Below are 23,030 nucleotides of genomic sequence, written 5' to 3'. Positions count from 1 at the left end.
TGATCTGTCGGATTTAGGCCACTGTGTTTGAGCAATCCAAAGTTAGAAAAGCCCATTTAGTAGACAATTTTTGTCTACTGAGCTTTGTGGAAATGCAATTTTTCATTTTCCAGCAGGACTTGACACCTGCCCTGACTTACAAAGTACTAATATTTCCACCAACCTCACCTGACCAAACTCCCATAGAAAATATATGGAGTATTGTTAAGAGGAAGATCAAAGACACCAGATCCAGCAATGCAGATGAGCTAAAAGCCATTAACAAAGTAACCTAAGCTTCCTTAGCACACCAGCAGATCCACAGAGTGAATTCTTCCATTCTGTGATGCATTTCACAAATCTATGCAAAAACAAGCTCCAAGCAAGTATGTATACACTGTACAAAACATGGATATGTTTTTCAGGAGACAAGCGGCCGAAATGGGTTTTCGCCGTAGGGTGTCTGGGCTCTCCCTTAGAGATAGAGTGAGAAGCTCGGTCATCTGGGAGCCAGTTGAGGTGGCTCGGGCATCTGGTCAGGATGCCTCCTGGACGGCTCTCTGGTGAGGCGTTCCGGGCACGTCCCACCGGGAGGAGGCCCCGGCGAAGACCCAGAACAGACTGGAGGGACTATGTTTCTCAGCTGGCCTGGGAACGCCTTGAGATTCCCCAGGAGGAGCTGGAACATTTGGCTGGAGAGAGGGAAGTCTGGGCCTCCCTTCTGAAAGCTGCTACCCGCGCGACCCGACCCCAGATAAAGCGGAAGAAAATGGATGGATGGATGGAAAATGGTTTTTTTCTTACTGATCTGGGGTAATGTTTAAATCATTTGTGAAGCTGAAGTCAAAATTATAAGAAAAAAAACTGAGTATATTTGATCATGATGAATGCAGTTTAAATCCACATAAAGATACACATTTTGAAGTTAAATCAGAACAAGTTCTTCTGGTTTTAGGTTGTTTAGAATTACCATTAATCATTTCTATTTGCTAAATGCCAGCTAGAAAACCTAGCAAGAACATTTTTTAGAGATTGTTTTGTATCCTTCTTCAAATTTGGTTAGTATCAGTGATTGTCTTCTAAACTGGTTGACTTGGGTCAAACCTTTCAGGTTTCCCTCCACAAACTTCTCAGTTTGCTGGAGTTCTGGCACATTCCTCCTGACAGAATTGGTATAACTCAGTTAGCTTTATAGGCTGCCTTAGTCACACATACCTTTTTAGATCTACCAACAACATCTCCACTGGAGTAACATCAGGCCATTGTCCTTAAACCCTTAAGGGAATACAGATTGAGTTTTAAAGCGTGCAAAACAATGCAGAAATTATAATTAACTATGACTCACGTAATTATAATTTATCAGAACCAGAAAACAAGGTGAAATACACAAATTTTTACAAATTAAGTTTCATTAGATTTATACAGCGCTTATGAAGACACTCAGAGACTTTACAATGAAATCCGTCACTACCATTCACGCACACAATGACACGCAGAAGCCTATCAAGAAAGCTAAATAATACCTAAATTTAAATTGTTTTTATCTCGTTATTTTTTTAATGTGCATAATTTGACAAGTCCCCAGACATTATGACGTCAACGCTGTCTGGCTCGCGCTAAGGCTTGGAGTGGGGGGGTTGAGGCACGCAGACAAAGAGGGAGGAGGAAGAAGAAGAAGAAAAAAAATCATCATCATCATCATCATCAATGCGCTGTTGGTGCGGGGGTCACGAACTATGACCTTTAACAGAAGAAAATAACAATTATTATTTTTTATAAAACAGCCGAGCGCCTTAAAAGCTGAAAGCGGCGTCCCTCTGAGGTGAGTGTCAGTCCTGGATTGGAAGCATTAAAGCCCTATGAGGATGGGTCACAAAACAGCGGCTAGCTGCTTAGCTTCCTGTCCGGCTGCGGGTGCTTTACCTCCGGGGATGAACAGAAACAAACTGCGTGCAGTCCGGCTGTGGGCACAGACACATTAGCTAATTATTAACTACATGACAACGCTGTTGACTTGTTGTGCTCCCTGCATTGTGAATCTTGGAGGCAGACCTCGCTAGCAGTTGCTCCATAGCCTACCATAGGTTTATTTGCGTCTAGCTAGCAGCGACAGCTAACACCGGATGAACTCGACCCTTTTACCTTTGCCATCCAGCTGACACGAGTGGATAGAAATGTCTGTATCGGAGATTTATTTGGAAAAGCAATTTTTTTTGCATCTCCAATCAGAATGTCAGATGTCACCCACTCCACTGCCCGTTAAGAATTTTTTTTTCATTATACCAATTATCATAATATCTGCGGTTATGTTGGCCAGACGCCAGATTCTCCATTTTGTTCTGTTTTGTGTTTGGAGTGAAGTTACTGATGGACAAACTGTTCAGCCAATCTGTAAACAACATGAAGCCTCGCGCTCCTCCCTGTGGACTACTGCAGGTATCTTAATCAGCTGCTGCTGGAGTCTTTGTTAAAGTAACACTGACTAATAAAGGTTATGTAAAGGTGTACAAATGAAAATATGTGATTACAGAAAGGCGCAAATGATGAACATTTTTGTACTTAATAAGATGTGGAAATGATTTGTGACCCCTACATTAATTTTTGAGGATTAACTAGTCTTCAGTAAGTAATTCCACGTCTATGGCTTTTTCTATACTTGCACTCTGTTCTTTCTGCAAATCATGATGTCATCTGCAAACATTTGTAATATGTTCTCTGTAATAATAACTATATGAGTATTTATTTTAGGTGACATGCATCCCATACAGTTTTTTCTCCCAACTTTGAGGTTGTGATATGACCAAATGAGGATAAATTAAAAAGGGTATGAAAATGAATTACATAAAGATATTCTTTGAGTTTTTTTTCCCATTGGCCCCTGATATTAAAAGGCAGCACCAGGAATGCTTGCAAAGGCAGTAGTAGTTACTTTGTTACTATGTATTTTTATCACTTTATACAAGACCTATGAAGGTAAAAAAAAAAAAAAAAGTCTGTCATTGCTCTCTTGATGCAGATGGATATTGCTGTATATTCATGATCCAATAGAATCAAACCTGGCCACCTTGAGCTTTAGTACTGAATGTGTTCAGAATAGCCACAAAGCAGGCCAGTATCTTTAAAAATACACCTGCAGTTTAACATTTGACCTTTTTTAGGGGAACTCAGAGCTGGTGTAATTTAGTCTAAGTGATTGCTCAGAAACAAGTTCAAAATAAAACTTTTATCCGCCATTATGAAAGAAAACACCCATATGTCACACCTCAGTTTAATTTGGATTATATAAACAATAAACCTGTTGATGAATAAAGTCTCTTGCATTCCTCTGCAGACCTCACTAATGACTCCACATGATCATGGCGACCAACCTGAACCTGCTCTCTCAGCAGAAATCAGACTCTGAGCATGAGGCAGAGGTCAGTGTGAAGACAAAGACTTCCTTCCTGTTTTGTTTCACACCACACTGTCAAATTCTTTTAATGGATCCAGAAAGCATTATGAATCCATAATACTTTTCATAATACTTCCATAGAAATAATGTTTCTATGGATTCCAGATTTAAGAACTATTTTTGTGTTTGCTAGCTGACAAAAATTATTTGTGCTTAACTGGGTTAGGGGTCATGCTCTCCATCAGATCCAGTGATGGGTGAGTCTCCCCAGCGCTTTCGGGTCATCTCTGCAGAGCCTGCCACAGCACCACAGCGATTACAGGTAAACCAATCAACAGTGCAATACCATTGCAGATTATGCATGTAACATATCTCTATGCTTTTATTACTTATTTACATTAATAATCACACAGGTATTTTGTCTCCCTCTTCTATAACTGGACTATTCAGATTGTAACCAACCAACAGACGGGTCAGAAGATCCAGATTGTGACAGCGATGAACCCGTCCAGTGCTTCAAAGCAGCAGTTCATCCTGACAACGGCTGACAGCTCAGGGGCGAGCAAGGTTATCCTGGCCTCACCAGAAACTCACAACTCGAAGCAGGTCATCTTCACAGCTGCAGACAGCCTGATGCCAGGAAGGATACAGGTACATTTGTCCCAATGTATACTCTCCTGCTCCATAATGTTAAGAAATCTGCTGGGGCATCCTTTGTTTTAATATTTTTTTACTGTTTTTTAAATATATCTTTGACGTTATGCGGGCCATTTAAAGGGGAAACTTGTAAAATATGAGTTTGCTTTTTGCCTTTTCCTTTCAGATCGTCACAGATCCAGTGTCAATGGAGCGTTTGTTGGGACAGTCAGGAGATCTAAGTCGATCTCAGCCAGTGGAATATTGCGTGGTGTGTGGCGACAAAGCTTCAGGTACTCTACCTTTCAGCTGTTCGGCTTCACTCTATCGGCAAAAGGACTCAAACACTTTTGTGTGCTTTCAGGGCGTCACTACGGAGCTGTCAGCTGTGAGGGATGCAAAGGTTTCTTCAAGCGGAGTGTGAGGAAAAATCTCACCTACAGTTGTCGCAGTAAGCAGGACTGTGTCATCAACAAACATCACCGCAACCGCTGCCAGTTCTGCCGGCTGAGAAAATGCCTTAAAATGGGGATGAAAACTGATTGTGAGTTTGCATCCAAATTGAGCCCTTAAATATTGTGTCTGTTAAACAAATGTAATTAGTTGGATTAAGGCAGCCTGAACAACATTGTTTTCCTTTTACTTATACTCTCTAAGAGAGTAGTTCTGAAACTGTACAAGTATTGCCCTAGTAAATGCCTAGTTGTGACGGTACCACCAGGACATTTTAAAGCAGGAGCCCAGCAGGTCTTTTTGCCATTTTGCTTATAAAAGCACTTACTTTTTTTATTTATTTTGTTGGAAAAAATTGCTTGAAATATTTTGTCTGCGCTTTTTTTTGGAGACGGTTTTGGTGAAACAAGAGGCACTGATCTTTTCAAATTACTTTATGCTATATGTGCCGCAATAATTTCCCAGTACTACTAAACATTAAACCAAGTACCAATAGTGATGCAGTGGCCTTACAACCTATTGTGGAACCATAAGTACCAACTTGAAGCTGGCCTTGTGTCTTGAAGCCTCTGGTATTTGGTTCTCCTGCTAAATATCTATACTACAACAACCAAAAGCTGTGAAACTGTTCCCTCAGCTTTAATTTTCTTCACTTTATTTATGCCTTGAAAATATCTGAGGATCAATTTCTTCTCGACTTCTTATGTATCATTATTATTATTATTAGAAGTAGTAGTTGTTGTATTACTCCAAAAATAATGGTAACAACATTCTGCCTGTTGTCATTTTTTTAGCTGTCCAGAGTGAGAGGAAACCCATCGACGTTGTTCCCCGAGAAAGACACTCCAACTGTGCTGCCTCCACCCAGAAGATCTACATCCGCAAGGATCTCAACAGCCCACTCATCGCTACACCAACCTTTATCTCTGATACGGATACAGATGGTTCCAGGTCAGTAGAAACGAGACCTGTTCATGTATAGCGCAGTAAACAAGTATTTTGTTAATTATCAATGTCTCTTTTTTTATGTCTTGTTTAAACAATTATTAATGCCAGGCAATGATCACCTAAGAGATAGTTCTGTTTTTATGGAAACAGAAGGTATCCAAATCCTCCATGTAATTGCTTTTTTACATAAAGCCACGTTGGTTTGGATATTCTTAGCAATTCTTTGCAATAATGTGAAAACTGCTTTTTGCATTTACTCAGGTTATTATTCCATTATTGTACAGATCCAGCCTGCTGGACCAGGGAATGCTGGTTAATATCCAGCAGCCGGTTATTCAGGCTGATGGGACGTTGCTGTTGGCAACAGACTCCAAGGTACATCTGATCATAACGACACACCGTGCTCTGCTGCCTCGCTCTGTTCATCTGCTTCTTTGAATAACTTCTAACATCATTATCTTTGGCTGAAGTCGATGCTTTAATGTGAGAATTATGTGTTTGCTTTAGATGGATTCTGAGCACGGAAACCTGGGGACGCTTGCCAATGTTGTGACATCACTTGCCAACCTGAGTGACTCCCTGAAAGAAAGCCTGAACAATGGTGATACCTCAGACAGCCAGCAGGAGGAGCAGTCTGCAAGTGAGATAACACGGTCAGTTAGTCGTATTCAAAGTATTTTAGCTCAGGTCCTTCAGGAAATATTTTTATGGTTTTGTTGTAATTAGATTTAGTAGTTTAGGAATGAATATTTGTTGCTATAGATTATGCTCTTAATTGAGTTAAAGATGTGTGTGGGTGTGTGCATGTGCGTGTGTGTTTATATGTACTACAATGCAGTGCCTTTGACACTCTGGCCAAAGTCTTCAACCCACCTGAAGCAGGGGCAGAACAGAACCTGGCTGAGAAGTCACAGTGTGTCGGTGGGACCACCATCCAGCTGATTGGACGGGACCAAGAGACGCCCATCATTGAGGTGGAGGGACCGCTGCTCACCGACAGCCATGTTGGTTTCAAGGTGAGTGGAGGGAGTCTTCTATAGCCACTGAGATGGAAAAGAGGATACATGCAAATAATTAATAAGCTCTTGGGATTATGTCAAATGTCTTCTTCTCTGGGCTGGCAATGTTGTGTTTTTTTTTTGTGTGTTTTTTTGCTGATGTAGACACCTGGCTAGAGTCAAATCATATACATGGTTTTTGAAATTAACCAATTAATGGTTAATTGTTTATAGCAGAACAAAACAGGTTTTTTTGGCTTTTTATTAGGACTGAACTGATCAGTTGCAATGAATTGATTTCTGAGATAATCATTAACTAATTTAGAAATCAATTAATTGTTAACTGCAATGTAAAGACTCAGAAAAAACCTTTTGTTGAAAGAACAACATATTCAGTGCAGGACTTAAGTCAAAGATGTACAAAAAAAATATAAATTTTGCCCTTAAAATATTAAATCCTTCTTTGTCTGTAAATATTTTTATGTTAATCTTTTGATCGTCAAAATAATCAACAGAATAATGGATTGCAAAGGTAATCAAGTAGCCGTACCAGTTATGTTATTTTAATATAACTCCTGTTGTAATGTTCTTTTTCCTGTTTCTGTTTGCTCCAGCTGACCATGCCCAGCCCCATGCCCGAGTATCTGAATGTACACTACATTTGTGAGTCGGCGTCCAGACTCCTCTTCCTCTCCATGCACTGGGCACGCTCCATTCCTGCCTTCTCAGTACTTGGGTGGGTGAGAAAAACGAAATCGGCACAACAAAAGTTTTCCTGTCATGTTGCAGTGCTGCCATCTCCTGTTTGTTTGTGGTATGTCTTACATGTTTATGTATTTCCCAGTCAGGAGGCAAACACAAGCTTGGTGCGAGCTTGCTGGAACGAGCTGTTCATCCTGGGTCTTGCTCAGTGCGCTCACGTGATGAACCTGTCAACCATCCTCGCTGCCATCATTAACCATCTGCAAAGCAGCGTCCAGGACGGTATGGACCAAAGACCCCATCATCATCTCACAGTAGGACACAAACATGAAAACAGGAGCAAAGAAATGTCATTTCTATTATAGCTTGTAGCTGTTGTTGCTTGCACTAAATGCTGACATATTGCATGTCTTAGTCTCTGAGTTGTGTGGTGTGCCTCATTCCCCAGGTATGAACATGACAGTGTGTGCCCAGCTTAAAACATTATTATTCAGGGAAGTTTGTCTGTGATGACAAGCCTGAAAGATGCAATATTTTCTGTAACATTGATCTCCAACCCAGCTGCAAAAGCCCTGCTGTCCTGCATGTCATAGATGTTTCCCTGCTGCTGCATGCCTTATTTAAATGCATTTGTCAATAACTGGGGTCTTTGGAAGTTGATACTACGCTGAAGAGACAATGCAATAATTTCTACCAGATGTGTGTGGACCAAAGGACTGTATAGGACACTCAGTTCACATTTTTAGGTTCTGTTTATTTTTTTATTTTGGTGACCATTTCCAGATGAAAGCAGGAAGCCCCAGAAACCCATTTCTGTGAATATTTGACAGCTTCTGTTTCTACTTGGGAAGTAAAAAAAAAATAATAATAATTAAAATCTATCTGAATATCAAAGTATAAAATCAAGTCATTTAGACCTTTTATTTTTGTAAAATCTGCATAATTTACAATAACTTAACTTGGCTTCATACAAAAACATGGCTCATTTTTTTTGCTCATCAAGAGTCTTACATTATAAGATAAAATTTAGAAATCTTAGCCCAGGAGCCTGCTGAACTCCATGACTACATTTGTTTTATGGGATCTATACAGAAATGTTAGAAGTTTTTCTTTTTCTTCTTTTTTTCAGACAAACTTTCTGGAGAGCGGGTGAAGCAGGTGATGGAGCACATCTGGAAGTTCCAGGAGTTTTGTAACAGCATGACACGGCTGGAGACCGACAGTTACGAATACGCCTACCTAAAGGCTATTGTGTTGTTCAGTCCTGGTGAGAACTATCTTTAATACTCGAAGCTTATTTTAAAACATATTTTTACATTCAGTATAACAAACCTGCACAATCAGGTTAGTTTTTATAGATTTCAGTTGCTTTTGTTGTTTTTCCTGATGATCAGATCACCCAGGTGTGGAGAGCAGCGGCCAGGTTGAGAAGTTTCAAGAGAAAGCTCTCATGGAGCTGCAAGACTATGTGCAAAAAACATATCCTGAAGACACATACAGGTCAGTTACTGATATTAATTTATGGCCTGAATTATTTCAAGAGTAAACAAACTAAAAGTGAATTTGGTTACTCAGAGCAAACAAGAATCATTCATCAGAACCAGACTGGCTTCTTTATACCTTAACTTTCAAATAAATATATAAAAAATAGAAATATGACGCAAAAAAAAAACCTCGCTACAGTCATTGTTATTGCTCCCATTTTAAAATAAGAGAGTCAACATGAGGGGATAAATAATGTTACCTCAGACATGGTTTCAGGTGAAGTGTTTGTTTGTATGCTTGTGTATGGTTCAGACTTAAACTTTCATGAATATAAACAGAAATTGTTCAGGTATTTTTGACTGAAATACGTCATCAGGAATGATTTTGGACAAAATCTGACAAAAAATAATCTTTTTCCCTCAGACTAACACGCATCCTGACACGTCTGCCTGCCCTTCGTCTAATGAACTCAAGTATCACAGAGGAACTCTTCTTCACTGGTTTGATAGGCAACGTCTCTATTGACAGCATCATTCCCTACATCCTCAAGATGGAGACGGCGGAGTATAACAGCCAGGACTCGGACTCGACAGAATGACAACAAAACCAAGGCCCTAAAAAGTGTCAGTTAAGTTTGTAAATCTCATTTTCAGGTACATGGCCTCTAGAGGGCTGTAGTTGAACTACAAATCTTTGTTTTCTAACATTACTTGCCCGATTTGGCGCAACATGGCATTGGAAAACCAGGATGACTCGGAATGTTTTCTGCACCACATGCTGTGAGTCGCTCTTAACTACATGGGGAAAAAAAATTATTCAGTCAGCTGTAACTTCTCAACTGTCTCTTTTAATATTTTCTTCACATTTCATTGAGCACTTTGATCCTCATTGTCAAATAGTCTGAAGTTTAAATAAGCCTTACATTCTGTGATGTTGATCAAATACATGTAATATTGAGTACTAGCCTTTGATCCCAAAATGTCAAATAAAATACCAAACGCAGCCTGAAATGTAAACATCAGATTATGTAAACCTGAAGGAGGATCATATTGTTTTGGTTTCTTCTGCTACCAGCACTTCTGCAGTCAGTACTTTTCATTTTGTTGTGGCAAAAGTTTCCGACTCAAACATGGACGTCTCCAATAGCCAAGAAATTTAATATCACTTCCACAACAGAATATATATAAACTGGCTTTATGTATGTTTTTAATTTTCTTTGATGTTTTTGTCCAAGTGTTTTAACAAAAGCTAATTAACAAGCCTCACAATGGTTACGTATAATCAAAATGGAGGCCTTTAACTTATTTTGTTTATTTTATGACATTTGCACCGAGATCACCCATGTTCATACCATTGGCCTGAACTATGAAGCAGGTTTATCAGGGTAAATTTAGTTTCAGGTTCAGTTTAAGATGAAGCTCATTCACTTCTCACCTGGCTCTATCACCATGGTGACTCATAGAAAAAGCTCGGGCAGCATAATATTAGAAAAACAGAAAATAAAGCAATATTAATGCTGAATACTGAGAAAGATTGTAGCTGCTACGATTAACCCTTATTTCTTTAATTGTTCTGATTCTTTTTCCATCATTGTTGTAGAAATACAATTATTCTTTGATCATTTGAATATGAGATTGAAATGAACACTAATCTTCACATTCCCAGCAAATGTTTTGGGATGTTTTTAGGTACTATCATTGGTGTGTGCCAACATTAGTAATTTGATCAGCATTGGTTCAGTTTAAAGATGGCAAGCTCATTCATTTTACCTGGCTCTATCACCATGGTGTTTCTAGAAAAGGAGGCAGGAAGAATATGTGAAAAACAGAAAATAGTGCAATATGTAATGAGTTTACCTGAATACTGAGAAAGATTAGTGAAGCTGCGGTGTGGTCGATTAACTTATTTCAAGGTGTCGAAAGGATAGTGAAACATATATATTTAATGTGTATAATAACTGCAAATATATGAGTTATTAGTCATAACAGCTATATTAAGATCGGATTTTGATATTAGCTCAAATGTTCATATCAGAGCATCCCTAGTTTCCTTTTGCCAGGTCCTTTCCTTCCTTTCTCCATCTTCTTCTTCTTTAATTACCGCTCCATCTCTTTTATATTAACACTCTTGTATCCTGGGTCACTCTGGCTTGCTGAGTTGATAATGAGCTTCCTAGTCACAGAGATATAATTTTCAAATCTATTTTTAGTTAAACTGCTCCTCTAAAAGAAAATGTGTTTGAACCTGCTTCCTAGCAGAAGGCCTTGGTCTGAGCAGTGCTGTTGTCTTTTATTACCATAAAGGACATTTCTTGGTGTATTTGAACGTGGATGCATTTATTAAGGTACACTTAGGCTGCTTTTAAAATCTGTGCAATCACCTCCTCCACTTTTTTTCCCTTATTGACAATCAGTTATGTTTTGTCCTTCTGTCCCATCAGTGTTACAGCTCTGTAGACATAAGTCTTTCTTTGTCTTCAATCAGTTTAGAATGTTGTAAAGACAATTATTTAAAAGCTTTGGGTTTAAAACTCGTTCTAATGTGTAGCTATGCTACACTTTATGTTTTTATTGGTATTCTGTTGCACATTAATCAGCTTCTGTGATGTTCCACTGCATTTAGGCTGACTAAAACTGTATATTTTGTATGTTTTTTGAAAACATTTGTTTGTTTTGAAAAATGTGCTTGTTGCATACTAAGTGTACTTAAAGTACTTTTGGGCAGGTATCCCTGATTGAAAAACAATGAGATTCTGCGGAAAGCCAGCCTTGAATGCATTCATGTCTTGAAGACAGCATTGAGATATGCATTGGCTTTACCCCCTTGTATATATGTTGGAATAAACATCCACAGCAACATGAATGGTAACGTGGATGTACATAAGTCAGCTAGGTTTGTGTCTCATGAACATCAATTGTAATATTTTGGTTTTAAACCTGAAAAGACTCTTTCTAAAAAGGCACTGGTGATGAAATGGCATTTGTACATGAAACGGACATTAAAATGAGCGCATGTTGTTTTTAAACAGGGTTTTATAATCTTTCTGTGAGCCCTAATAAGGAGCATTGTTGTCATTTTTATAGTGCATTGCCATGCATGATGAAATTGCTTAAGCACATTTTAATAAATGCAGTATGTGAAATATTGATTTAAATGTTGTGGCTTTAGCGGCTATTCCAGGCGCATAGATCATCCTCTTTTGTGGTATCATTTGGGTAACATTTTTTGATACTATGTGAATCTACTCTGTTCTTTTTTTTTCTGTCTCCAGACGTTTGAATGGTGGATTTTAAACATTTATTTCCCAAGATGGTTACAACCCTACATTTCTACCTCACTGATATAAATCAAATGTATTAACAACTGAACTCTTGTTTCTGCATTCCAGTACGAGGCTAGCTTCTCTGAAGCAATGCGTCTTATTTCAACTAAAATAAACATCTATTCATTTAATGTAACAGGTCTGATGTTGTTCATGATCCAGATGAGAATTAGCTGAAATGTCAGAAAAGCTCGATTGAAACAAGGAAAGAAACAAAATTACTTTGTTGGGAAAAAATTTCAAATTTTTTACACATTCTTTCAAAAGGAGGTTGTAGCTGTGGAAGATATATGTAGTAAAAAAAAAAAGTAAGTATAAACAATCTTACATCGGGTTTTATTTAGAGGTCTAAGAGTAAAGGGGTTTTTGTCAGGATTTTGTGTAAAAAAAACCCAAAACATCTATTTTGTTTTTTGGCAGCCATAGAAAATGCCAGTTTGGATATGTTGAAGTTTGCAGCAAAATGTGTTAATTGAAAGTTCCAGAAGTATGAATAATTTGGCAAAAGTGTCCATAAGCCAGAAGTCTGCAACTTAAGTCATATGCCACTATCCTGCAACTTTTAGATGCTTACCTTCTCCAATACACCTGTGCTAAACCTGATCATATGCTAAGGAGGCAATTTAACATTTTGATTCGAGTGTGTTGGAACAGTCCATAACTTGAAGAACGGTGGCAAAATGTATGACAATAAGGAGAAAAGGAGAAAATAAGTGATGTAACTAACGTAACTGCGAATTTATTAAAACTACAAGTACCGTCAGCTCGTGGTGTTTACCTGACGTAGCGAAACGTCATCAAATTGCGTCACGCACCGCGTATGTTCGCTTGTGTGACTTCCAAGTAAGATTGATTTGTAAATAGGTAAACATGCCTATGAAAGGGAGGTATCCGATCAGAAGGACGCTGGAGTATCTCCAGAAGGGCGAGATCATCTTTAAGAAGAGGGTGAAGATCATGACGGTGAATTACAACACACACGGAGAGCTCAGCGAAGGAGCAAGGTCAGAGCTAACGGCTTAGCATCACACAAGCACTAGGTGTACAGCCACATTACACTGCAGCGGTCACATGTAGTTTCATCCATCAAGAGTATTACAGTTTATATCAGTTCCTGCATAGGTTCAAGATGTTTGTTCTTCATCTTATGTCTTCCAGGAAGTTTGTGTTCTTCAACATCCCGCAGATTCAGTACAAGAACCCGTGGGTCCAAATAATGATGTTTAAGAATATGACACCATCACCCTTCCTAAAGTTTTACCTGGGTGTGTGTGATTTCTCACAATCCTTGGTGAAGGGGTGCTTTAGATGGTGTCTTAACTTTGAGGTTGACTCCGTCTCTGTTTAGATGATGGTGAACAAGTCTTGGTGGATGTGGAGGGAAAGGACTACAGGCAAATTTCACAGCATGTTAAGAAGATTCTGGGTAAATCAGAGTAAGTATGGATAGTGTTTTATGGCACTCAAAGGTGTTCATGCAATTTCTATGAGTTTGTATTTATTTACAGATGTGAACAAGTGCTGAAGATGAGATCAAAGGCTTCATATAACATGTATATTTAATTACAGTAGCCTAATATTAAAGGGAAGATTTATGATAGCTGATAGACGTGGGACTTTTGGAGAAGTGGGTGATAATCTTATGTTTGTCTTTACTTTTTAAGAGGGGACAACAACAGCATATGTCACTCAATTTATCAGATTTGATAAAAGCTAATATCCAGCTCTGACATGACAAAAAAAAGCCAACTCAGATTGAGGCAGCCTGTTAATGCAGCTGTTCTGCTCTCTTCTCTCTAGTGAAGTGCTGCATGCTGAAGCTCAAGCCAAGATGCAGGCGTCCCACCCTGCCAACTTCGGCCCAAAGAAGTACTGTCTGAGGGAGTGCATCTGTGAGGTGGAGGGCCAAGTTCCTTGTCCCAGCACCACTCCTCTGCCAAAGGAGATGACGGGCAAATACAGAGCCAAGATGGCAGAGTCACAGGACTGAGAGGCCGAGCAGCTCACTTTTCCATCTCCTCTTGCCTTTTATCTGGCTGTGATGGCTATATTAAAGGACATATGCTCCAGCCAGAAGCTGCAGGATCGCACTGACACATGATGATCTGCTCCACCATTTTCACACAGACTTTTAATACTCATCAATGCAGATGTTAACATCGAACTCTCCATGTCTCATCTATGTGAAATTCTGTGCAGGTTAACATGTATGCTTGAGTTACTGCTGGGATAAAGTTTTACACTCAAAAGTTCTCAGTCTCGTGCATGTAAGTGATGGCGTGAAACATGCATAATCCATATTGACTCGTCCTGCCAAAATGATACCATTCCTGGGAACAAAGAAACCCCCATCTGCTGTTCTGTTGTACTAATTGATGTCAGTGATTTTTCCACTGCTCTAAAAGAACTCCTTCAATCTAATCATAATGTGGCTGGCACAAGTGCATATTTGAAAATTAGGATATCATAAGAGAATTTATTTCACTAATTCAAATAAGAGTTATCACCATCATAAGTTCTCTACCCTCTGATATAATTTGTGTCAAATTACAGTAATGGCCTTTTGTTGGTTCGGGTGTTTCTAAACGTTCCTGCAGAGTCTCCATAAAGCTTGTCAGCAGAAGGAAGCACGAAGTGTTGCAATATTTCCTGGTACTTTCTAGTTTTTGGACTAGAAAAAGCACAACGGACCAACATGATTCTGAAGTCATCAGCAAGTTTGGAAATTTCACACTGAACTTCAGGCAACTCGAGACTCTGATCCTCTCCATGTGTTCTCTAGACTTCGATTTCTAATTTAAGTTTAAAGAGGAGTTTGTACCATTCGTCAGTTTTCTCAATTTTTCTGGTACCTCTGACTCCAGCTGAAGTTCACACCTCTCCAACCTCCGCAACTCTTGAATTTCCTTTACATCACAATGCTCTCAAGGTTTAATTATTCCTGTTTAAGTTATTCTACACCTTTACCTTCCACCCAACTTTCCAGCAATATGGAGGATGTCTACTTCAACTGGAATCCCCATGGTTGGGTTAGCTTTAATATTTCTCTATTTTTATTGCTTGTACATGATTTATGTTTTAAGAGAATGAATCTTGTGTTACTGCAGGTCAAAATTAACAGGAATATTTAAAACACACAGGTTGGGTTGTGATGGGTCTATACAAGTTTCATGTTTAAACCTATTTTTTTCTGAAATAAAACTCCCACATATGTAATTCCAATTAATTACATGTGTATTTTTTTTTAACCTGCCAGGAGATTAGAAACAAAGTTAGGAACAAAAAAAACCCATCACAAAATATTGTTACAGATGAATTTATTTGTGTTGAAGAAACTTCCTCTTATTAAAGTGATGGCTGTGAATCATTATGTAGTTCCTTGTTTTAATGCAGGGATGTTGCAATTACCTCAAAACTAAAATCAACTGCTAACATACATGTAAGGAATTCACAACGTCACAAAAAATATCTCTGCCTCAGTTTTCTGATGGTCTGCAGATGTTACAGTTTAGCAGATAAAAAAAAATGACGGAAAGCACAACAACAAATTCAAGTTGGAGCAAACATAGCAGCTCTGGATCATAATACTGCTGGCATTCATGTAGTGTTAGCATACATCTAACAAGTGTCTTTAAGTTTTATATAATCATCATTTCTAGACGCACAGATTTGAGCATCCTACGCTTTATTAACGGCTGTCTAAAGTGTTCCTTGCTAAAGTGTTGTGTTGAGTTCACACAGGACGAGTGAGCTGTTCAGATAAACTCTGGATTGAAGACTGAAGGCGCTAACATGCACCAGGAGAGTGGGAAGGCGAGTCCAGCCACGAGGTCAACATCAAAGAGCCACTCGAGGCTCACCGTAAACAAAACACAACAACACCTCACCTTGTCGGTCACAGTAGGACGTGAATTTTCTTTTGTCTTTGTTGGCTTTTGGTGGAATCACAAAGGATTTTTTTTTTCCCCTCAAAGCGAAGTGCACAAAAAGCAATTTATCTAATTCATTTGATCAAAACTTTCAGAAAAAGTTGGAGTTTAGATTAACAGAAAAAATCATAAGTGCAGATTTTGATGTCCAAGTATTTCTGTCACTGTTACTGTAGAAAAAAAAAACAGTTCTTACATTTTTTAGCATGTATACGTAAAAATGACTTTATGATGTAATGCACCTTTTACTCTTAATACAAACCTATTATTTTATGTCAACAATTAGTTAATTTGCTGCTACAGAAGTTATTCTAATTTTAAGACGTTTACAGCTGCAGACCTAAAAGTTAACCCTTCACTCCCAGTGTTGTTCTTGACCCTGTTAGAAATGCACAGAGCACAGTTAAAGCTTTTGGACTTTGTTCACAGCTTCAACTGAAGAACTAAACCACATCATCCAACTCAATCAAATAACATTCTGCTGTCTTCCTTTGTTCGTTTTTGCATTGTTACAACTTCGTAAGTGTGCCTGTACAAATTAATTTTTACTCTGTGCTTTAAGCTCATGCATGGGTTTGAGCTCAGCCCTACACAACCATAAATGATCTAAAAAGATGTTAGAAAATCAGGGACCATAAATCTAGGTACACATTCACTTAATGTGTGATGGATCAGACTTCATCCAAACCGCAGTAACCTGGGTTGACCGTTCCTAAAGTGTGCGAGCCTCGGACAACTTGGTAAATAGCAGGTGATTGGAGCCAGAGTGTGTTAGTGCCTCTTCTTCTTCTGCTCCTGCAGAGTGTGCTGTAGCTCTTTGAGATTCTCCGACAAGAGCTCAACCTCGTCGAGCCGCCCGCTGAGTTTGGCATCGAAGATGTACGCCCTGATGTTGTCGATCTGCTGGAGCAGCAGCTCTTCCTCTATCATGTCCACATCGGGCAGAGCTTCGTCGTCGACGTCCCCGTCAAAGGGGTTGGTGGAGGCCTCGGGCGAGTTCCCAGCAGCGTCCATAAAGGGGTTACCTGCCTTGTCCTCCTCGAACGGGTTGCTTGGTGCAGTTTCAGCCTGTTGGTCCTCTCTGTCTGCGTCTTCATCAAAGGGGTTGTATTCCTTCTTCCCGTTGGAAACTTCCTTCTTGATGTCCTCGAAGAAGGGATTGGATGGATCCTCCTCAATGGGAGTGGAGTCCTCCTCTTCGAAAGGGTTAAGGGAAGTGCTGCTCTGTCCTTCACCACTAGGCGGGGTTATGTGCCCCCCTAAGCTCCTTAATCTTGGAGGAGAATCCTCTAGAGGTGTGAGCGAGGAGAGGGCTCTGACGGCTGATGGACTGGCCTCGGTTTTCAGAGTTGGGATTTCTGCCGTAGTTTCCACCCCCGACTCCACCTGGTGATCTCCTGCTGGATTGATATCCAGAGACGGCTCCCAGGTGAAGGACGGCTGTGTGGAGACAAAAGTGGAGGCCCACTGCTCCCTTCCCTCCCTTTCCCGAGCCTCCAGGCGCTGCAGCTCCCCTTGCTGCAAGCTCTCCTCCTGCGCCAACTTTTGGGAGAGAGCGATGGCCATGCTGGTCTGCTGCTGGTCGTATTCGTCCTGCAGCTGACGCAGGTTCTCCTCCAACATGGCGACCTCATCTGTCCGTTGAGCTTCACGCGCCTGACGGAGGAATGACTGAATGTTTTCAATCTGCTGCAAGAGGGGATCTTCCAGCTCGCTGCGAGAGTGGCCGGAGTCAGCAGAGGGCAGCCACCCGCCAGCCTTGGTCATGCGGGGGCCTCTAAAGGCCTGCGGCAGCTCTCCGTTGGCCGGTGGGCGGTTTTTCTCATACTCCTGCCTCCTTTTCAGACTTTCCTGGGCCACCTGTTGTTCAGGGAAATATTTAATATTTAGCGACTTGTTATCCCAGAGAAAGAAAATAAAGGTGTGGGTGGAGAATCTTACCTGTCTCTCCTGTTGGAGTCGTCTCTCTTGGTCCTGTTTCCTCTTCTCTTTCAGCTCTTCATATTTGTCCTTAGTGGGTAAAGACATCAGCCCCAAAAGCTTCTCCTGGAAAAACAACAACCAAAAAAGAAAATTCATAAAGAGTCTTCCCTATGACAATAGACTGGTAGACTGTTCAATTAGGGACCAAAACAAACAAACAAGCAAACCAAAACCTTTGAAAAATCTGTTCCTCCCCTTGCCTTTGGTGGCGCTGCACCAAGAAACACTGACGAAAAACCTCTAATGAAAGTGAAGCAAGAACTTCCTTCTTCACAAAATGTAAACAAAAATTTTGCTTTTAGGATTTCTCTTTTGTCATCGGTAAAACCACAAGCCAATTCTCCCGCTACAGCAAGACACACAAGTTTATTTAGGTTACATTTACCCAGAATGCCCTGTACTGTACTTTGCTTGCTGCTTTTGGAGGTTCCATTTGGCATTCGCATATGCATCTGAACCGCACCGGAGTTCACTTCAACCGAAGAGACTTACGTTTGTAGGCACATCAGAGTTCAAGTGTGCATACCCATTTTCTAGGTAAACGTGTGAATGCACATGTTTACTAAACACAGCTGGTGTGAATCCACCCTATATCACCTGGACAAACAGCGTGGCTGTGTAGCGTATCATCCTCTGTAGCTGGAGCGCCTTTGGGTGTGGCTGCGGCTCACTTTTTACCCCCAGTGTTAAAATCTTCTTACTGAGAAGAAAACAATTCAGTTTAATCTGAAGTTCCTTCAGCTGTAAAACCTTCTGTCATGAACAGCACGAACCTTAGAGCATCAATGAGTTCGTAGTATTTCTGCACTTCCAGCCTCAGTCCTCCAGCAGTGTCCAGATTGTATGTGGTTTCTCCGGCGCTTTGAAATGAGGAAGTAGATCATCGTCATTTCAGAATAAAATTAAGCCACAAATGTATGGAAGAAAAAGTAAATGGTGCAGAATGTTTATCCTGTGCCATAATTTGTGATTTTTTTGTACTTTAAACCTACCAGAAAAAATTTTAGCTAGCAGATATTCATCATCAAAAACTTGTCTTCATATGCTGCAATTATTTAGTGACTCAAGCCAAAACAATCAGTCCAGCTGCTTTTAGCCAATTAAATTATGCTACTTTGATTATGTGACAAACAGGTAGCCGTAGCTATTAAGAGTTGCACCTCTGACTGAGACAAATTTGATAATTAAGTTTTAACAACAAATTTCTGTAGGCGACATTTTTGCCGGCAAATTTAAAGTCAAAGGAAAAAATACACAAATAATTGCATAGGGTGAAAATTCAGTGAGACTACATTTCTTTCATATACATTTTCTTTTATTAATGCTTACTTGAGGGATTCAGCCATTCGAATATACTCCGGAGCCTTTTCCTCCACCTTCTCCATGCACATTCTCAGCCTCTGACAGGAATACAAGCGTTGTGAGCAGGAAGCCTTGAAGGAAAACGATGAATGACAGGAAGGAACTCAAAGAGAATCAGTTGTTCCACCGACCTCATAAAGTTTCACTATATCAGGAACGTGATCCTTCTCCTCTAACTTCTGCTGCCTCTTCAGCAGAGTGTCCATGCAGTGGTGACAGCAGCGGATCTTCTCATCATCTTTATCTTCCAAAATGGACGCTACGCTGCTCAAGCTGGTGATGCTGCCCCTCCTGGAGCCCATCCCACTGCCTCCGCCCCCTGCTGGTGGAGACTGGGACTGACTGGGGCTTCCAGGCACGCACAGAGCTTCTCGAGTGCCATTAATGAGCTTCTCTGTTTAAATGTGTAAAGAAAATTAGCAAAAACAAAGAATCAAGAATCATGACTTTAGATTTTCAAAGTGCTGCTACGTACGGGCCAAAGGCAGGGGAACGAACTCCATGCACCTCCTGCACATGATGGATCCACAGAGCCGACAATGGTGGCGTCTGTTTCGGATGTTGAACTTGTTTCCACAATCGGGACAGAAGGGGACGTCGGAGTCACTCACCCAGGACACCACAGACTTCTCAATGGCTGCACAAGAGGAGGAAAATCCTTTGACTGACAGAAAGCCCAAAGCATTTTTGGAGGATTAAAGACACAAACCTCTAATTTTAGCAGCATCTGCGTTGGCTCGGTCAAACGCCGTCAACTGAAACATAATTTTGTAGAGTTAACAGTTGCATTATTAAATTGAAAAGACCAGGAAGAAAAATATGCAATTTGCAATATTTATTGGGCAAACCTTTTCCAGTCTAATGATGAGCTTATTGACTTCAATAACATAATGATCGATGCGCGCTGCCCGGTGTTTCTTAAACAGGTCCAGGTGACTTTTAGTTGCTCCTGTGGGGGAAAATAAAAGCAGAAAAACTTGATAAATGCAACAAATTGAAACAATCGTGTATTGTTCCTTTGTTTTTCGCTTTACTTGCACTTTTATATATTAAATGATACAGAAGTAGAGTATTACCCAGTTCCTGAGGTTCCCACATGTATGGGTCGACCCCACCGTAGTAGAAGGACTCATAACTGCCGGTGTCTGGTCGGTCGTCTCCATCCCTCTTCAACAGTTTGTCTTTGGCTTTCTTTGCCTTCTGAACCAAATCTACATAGATAACAATAAAAAAAGGAGAAAAAAAATCAATCTGAATCGGACAGAAATTATGATATTTCAGCAATTTTTACCTCCTTGTTGTATAGAAAACAGCAAAGAAAGAACTAAAATAAAGACAACGCAACTGAAATTATCCTGGACTCAAAAGCATTGCTGTCAGAGAAAAATAGAGCAAGATCAGTAAAAATGAAATTCAAACTGACCTGAAACTGTAATGAAATGACAGTGCAGGCTGATTATTATAGAAAGCTTACTGTGAATAAAAACACGTGAATTGCTCTTTGTTTTCACAGATCTTTCTGTATAATTTGGATTAGATTAGCAATTCTAAAGTACTTAAACTGTTATAAAAAAAAATTAATCTTTTCTTCAGGTGTATTCTTCAAATGATATTACTCCAGTCATTCCAGAGTGAGTCCTTTTTATGAAAAATCATATAGAACCTATAGCTGTGCTTTTATATAATAACTACTTTGCTTCAATAAATTATATTTTCGTTCATATAGACTGTCTGAAGGTAAAATGGTTCTGATAATCCACAGTTATGCGGAATCTAAATTGATCCAAATTCAGCTTAAATCAATTCAAACCATTCACTCATACACTTCCACTAGGGGGATTTTCTGCTACTGTACATACTCTTGAGCTGTCCTCGAACATGCCGATCGTCTCCTGAATGCTCCTCCTCATAGTGGCCCTGGAGTTGGTAGAAAGACTGGAGGTCCTTCAGGCACAGAGGGCAGAGAAAGCCCTCCTTTACTTCACCTGTGCCCTCAAACGGTGGTGCATAGCTGGAGGCCATGACGACTGTAGGAGCTTGTGATGTTTAGGAGGTGGTCCGAAGTGCCACGATCCTGCTTGGGCCAACATGTCACAGGGTGTGTACGCTACCTTCAGTTAGCTCCATAACACCTGAAGCAGGAGAACGACATTAGCCGAGAAAATCCAGAAGCTGCAGAGAAACAAAGCAAACTGAGGCGCCAAACAGAAACACCTACACGTGAAAAATATTAGGTGTTGACTTTCTGAAAAGTTCAGTACAGGATTTTTGAGAAAATAGGCGGCACTTTGTGAGGGCAAGTGTTTTTAGGCACCCCAAATGAGATTCATGCAAACATGCATGAAAGAATCAAAGCAACACTCCAGGAATGGTTTTGATGAAGGAAAAATATCATAGCATGTAAAAAGTCACTTTTACATAATATCCCCCCCCTTTAAAAGACCAGAATTTTATAATTCTTGTCTGTCTGATGAAATAATGTCTAAATATGAAATCATATGTTCTGATCAGATAATCAGTACTTATGTAACCTTTTTACAGAACACTCTTTTTACTCTTACTTGAGTAATTTCTTGAATAACTTTTTACTTTTACTTGAGTAAACATATGATGAAGTAGTGCTACTCTTGCATTTCTGTAAGTATTGGTACTCTGTTCTTCCCTGCTGTTTATGTTTGCTTGAGCCCAACAGATCTAAAAAAAATATTCATACTTTTTTGTATTTATTGTACGTGTCAAGTTACAATTAAAAAGACATCAATGTAAACAAGAAATCATTAAATCATGAAGTGAAGGTGCATTTTTCACTGTGCATTTTAGGTCAAAGCAAGCATGCTAATCCTTAAGGAAATTTACTCACAGTGGGTAATGAAGGCAGATGTTTTACTCAATTAAGAGTAGCTATACTTTTTTTATGTTATTACTCAAGTAAAAGTTAAACAATACAGTGCAGTAAACTTCTTTTTTCAAAAAGTTAATCAAGTAAACGTAGCTAATTACCCACCTCTGCTAAATAAAAGTACAACAAAACGTACAGATATAAAACTGTCTCAAATGTAGCATAATTAAAGTCTTCTGATAATTATAACCGTAAAGTCATGTAGTAGCAGCTTTATGGATGAGGTTTAAGGGTTTAAATGAACTTCTATTCAAAATGACACTAATTAAAAAAGGCATGCATGTATTTAAGACATTAAGTTTTTAAATTGTATTTTTATCTATCGGTTAGCTAAAGGTAGCTCTATGTCCCCATCACTATTTATCCCTCACGATAACAGTATCTTTTTGAGTGTACTAATGCAACATACAATACCTGAGTATCTAAGTCACTTTTAAAACAACCCATTTGTCCCTTTTCAATCTGGTGTTGCGTCTAACTTAAATGTTCATCATCATGTAAAGACAGCAGTAAAATGTTAGCATAATAGGGCTAATATTCCTTTGCTTTTCTTGTGTTTCTCCCACAGCGCAGCTAGAGGCACGAAAATGAAGAACTTCAACTCGCACATAAACACGTACTAACCCGTTAGTCACCGGGGGAGATCATTTATGATCACAAATGTCTCCGAGAATGAACGAGTTGTTGACAGGTTGAATTTTTCTTCACAGCTCGACTCCAAAAGCCTCGGCAGCCCCACCTGATCATGTGATTAGCCTTCCGTTGCTAAGGGAAGAGAAGAAGGACAAACGATGCGGAACGCGTAAATCGATTTCAGTAGTTGAGCTTTTAGATTAAAAGAAACGCAAAAGAAAAAAAGATAAAAGTGTGTTTTAGTACTACTTTCAAATGGGGGCAACAAAGAGGGATTCATTTGAATAAACGTATGTCATACTTCAACTCG

The 23,030-nt window shown here is 39.7% G+C and overlaps 3 protein-coding genes across 8 annotated transcripts; 2 read left to right on the top strand and 1 right to left on the bottom strand.

The window, feature by feature from the left end:
- The first annotated feature begins 800 nt into the window (after positions 1–800).
- nr2c2 (nuclear receptor subfamily 2, group C, member 2) lies at positions 801–10,338 on the top strand. 5 transcript variants are annotated; one of them, XM_044123453.1, is made up of 15 exons: positions 810–1,801; positions 3,311–3,395; positions 3,597–3,692; positions 3,821–4,021; positions 4,194–4,299; positions 4,371–4,550; positions 5,254–5,410; positions 5,692–5,782; positions 5,915–6,060; positions 6,246–6,423; positions 7,020–7,141; positions 7,250–7,389; positions 8,237–8,374; positions 8,502–8,607; positions 9,016–10,338. In XM_044123453.1, the coding sequence occupies exons 2-15, from the start codon at positions 3,330–3,332 to the stop codon at positions 9,188–9,190; spliced, it is 1,902 nt and encodes a 633-aa protein (XP_043979388.1). In that variant the 5' UTR covers positions 810–1,801; positions 3,311–3,329; the 3' UTR covers positions 9,191–10,338. The 5 variants fall into 5 exon arrangements, 4 of the variants coding, with proteins under 4 accessions (XP_043979371.1, XP_043979388.1, XP_043979395.1 ...); XM_044123460.1 differs by having other exon boundaries at positions 813–1,801; positions 3,616–3,692; XM_044123436.1 differs by having other exon boundaries at positions 801–1,801; positions 7,020–7,389.
- Positions 10,339–12,694: 2,356 nt separating this feature from the next.
- mrps25 (mitochondrial ribosomal protein S25) lies at positions 12,695–15,282 on the top strand. The gene is made up of 4 exons (XM_044123426.1): positions 12,695–12,918; positions 13,073–13,179; positions 13,263–13,350; positions 13,715–15,282. Exons 1-4 carry the CDS (start codon positions 12,785–12,787, stop codon positions 13,902–13,904), a joined length of 519 nt encoding a protein of 172 aa, XP_043979361.1. The 5' UTR covers positions 12,695–12,784; the 3' UTR covers positions 13,905–15,282.
- On the bottom strand, positions 15,215–22,866 carry LOC122834714 (rabenosyn-5). 2 transcript variants are annotated; one of them, XM_044123414.1, is made up of 12 exons: positions 22,712–22,866; positions 21,048–21,320; positions 20,265–20,399; positions 20,037–20,137; positions 19,898–19,943; positions 19,664–19,825; positions 19,320–19,582; positions 19,156–19,226; positions 18,600–18,686; positions 18,424–18,526; positions 17,785–17,889; positions 15,215–17,703 (listed from the first exon to the last, which is right to left on the bottom strand). In XM_044123414.1, exons 2-12 carry the CDS (start codon positions 21,208–21,210, stop codon positions 16,615–16,617), a joined length of 2,325 nt encoding a protein of 774 aa, XP_043979349.1. In that variant the 5' UTR covers positions 21,211–21,320; positions 22,712–22,866; the 3' UTR covers positions 15,215–16,614. The 2 variants fall into 2 exon arrangements, with proteins under 2 accessions (XP_043979349.1, XP_043979338.1); XM_044123403.1 differs by having other exon boundaries at positions 21,048–21,360; positions 22,712–22,848.
- Between the last annotated feature and the right edge of the window lie 164 nt (positions 22,867–23,030).

The sequence above is a fragment of the Gambusia affinis genome, linkage group LG01 (assembly GCF_019740435.1).
Source record: "Gambusia affinis linkage group LG01, SWU_Gaff_1.0, whole genome shotgun sequence".
Taxonomy (NCBI): Eukaryota; Metazoa; Chordata; class Actinopteri; order Cyprinodontiformes; family Poeciliidae; genus Gambusia; species Gambusia affinis.
Note: the sequence above shows the minus strand (reverse complement) of the source record. Positions and strands in the feature narration are given on the sequence as shown.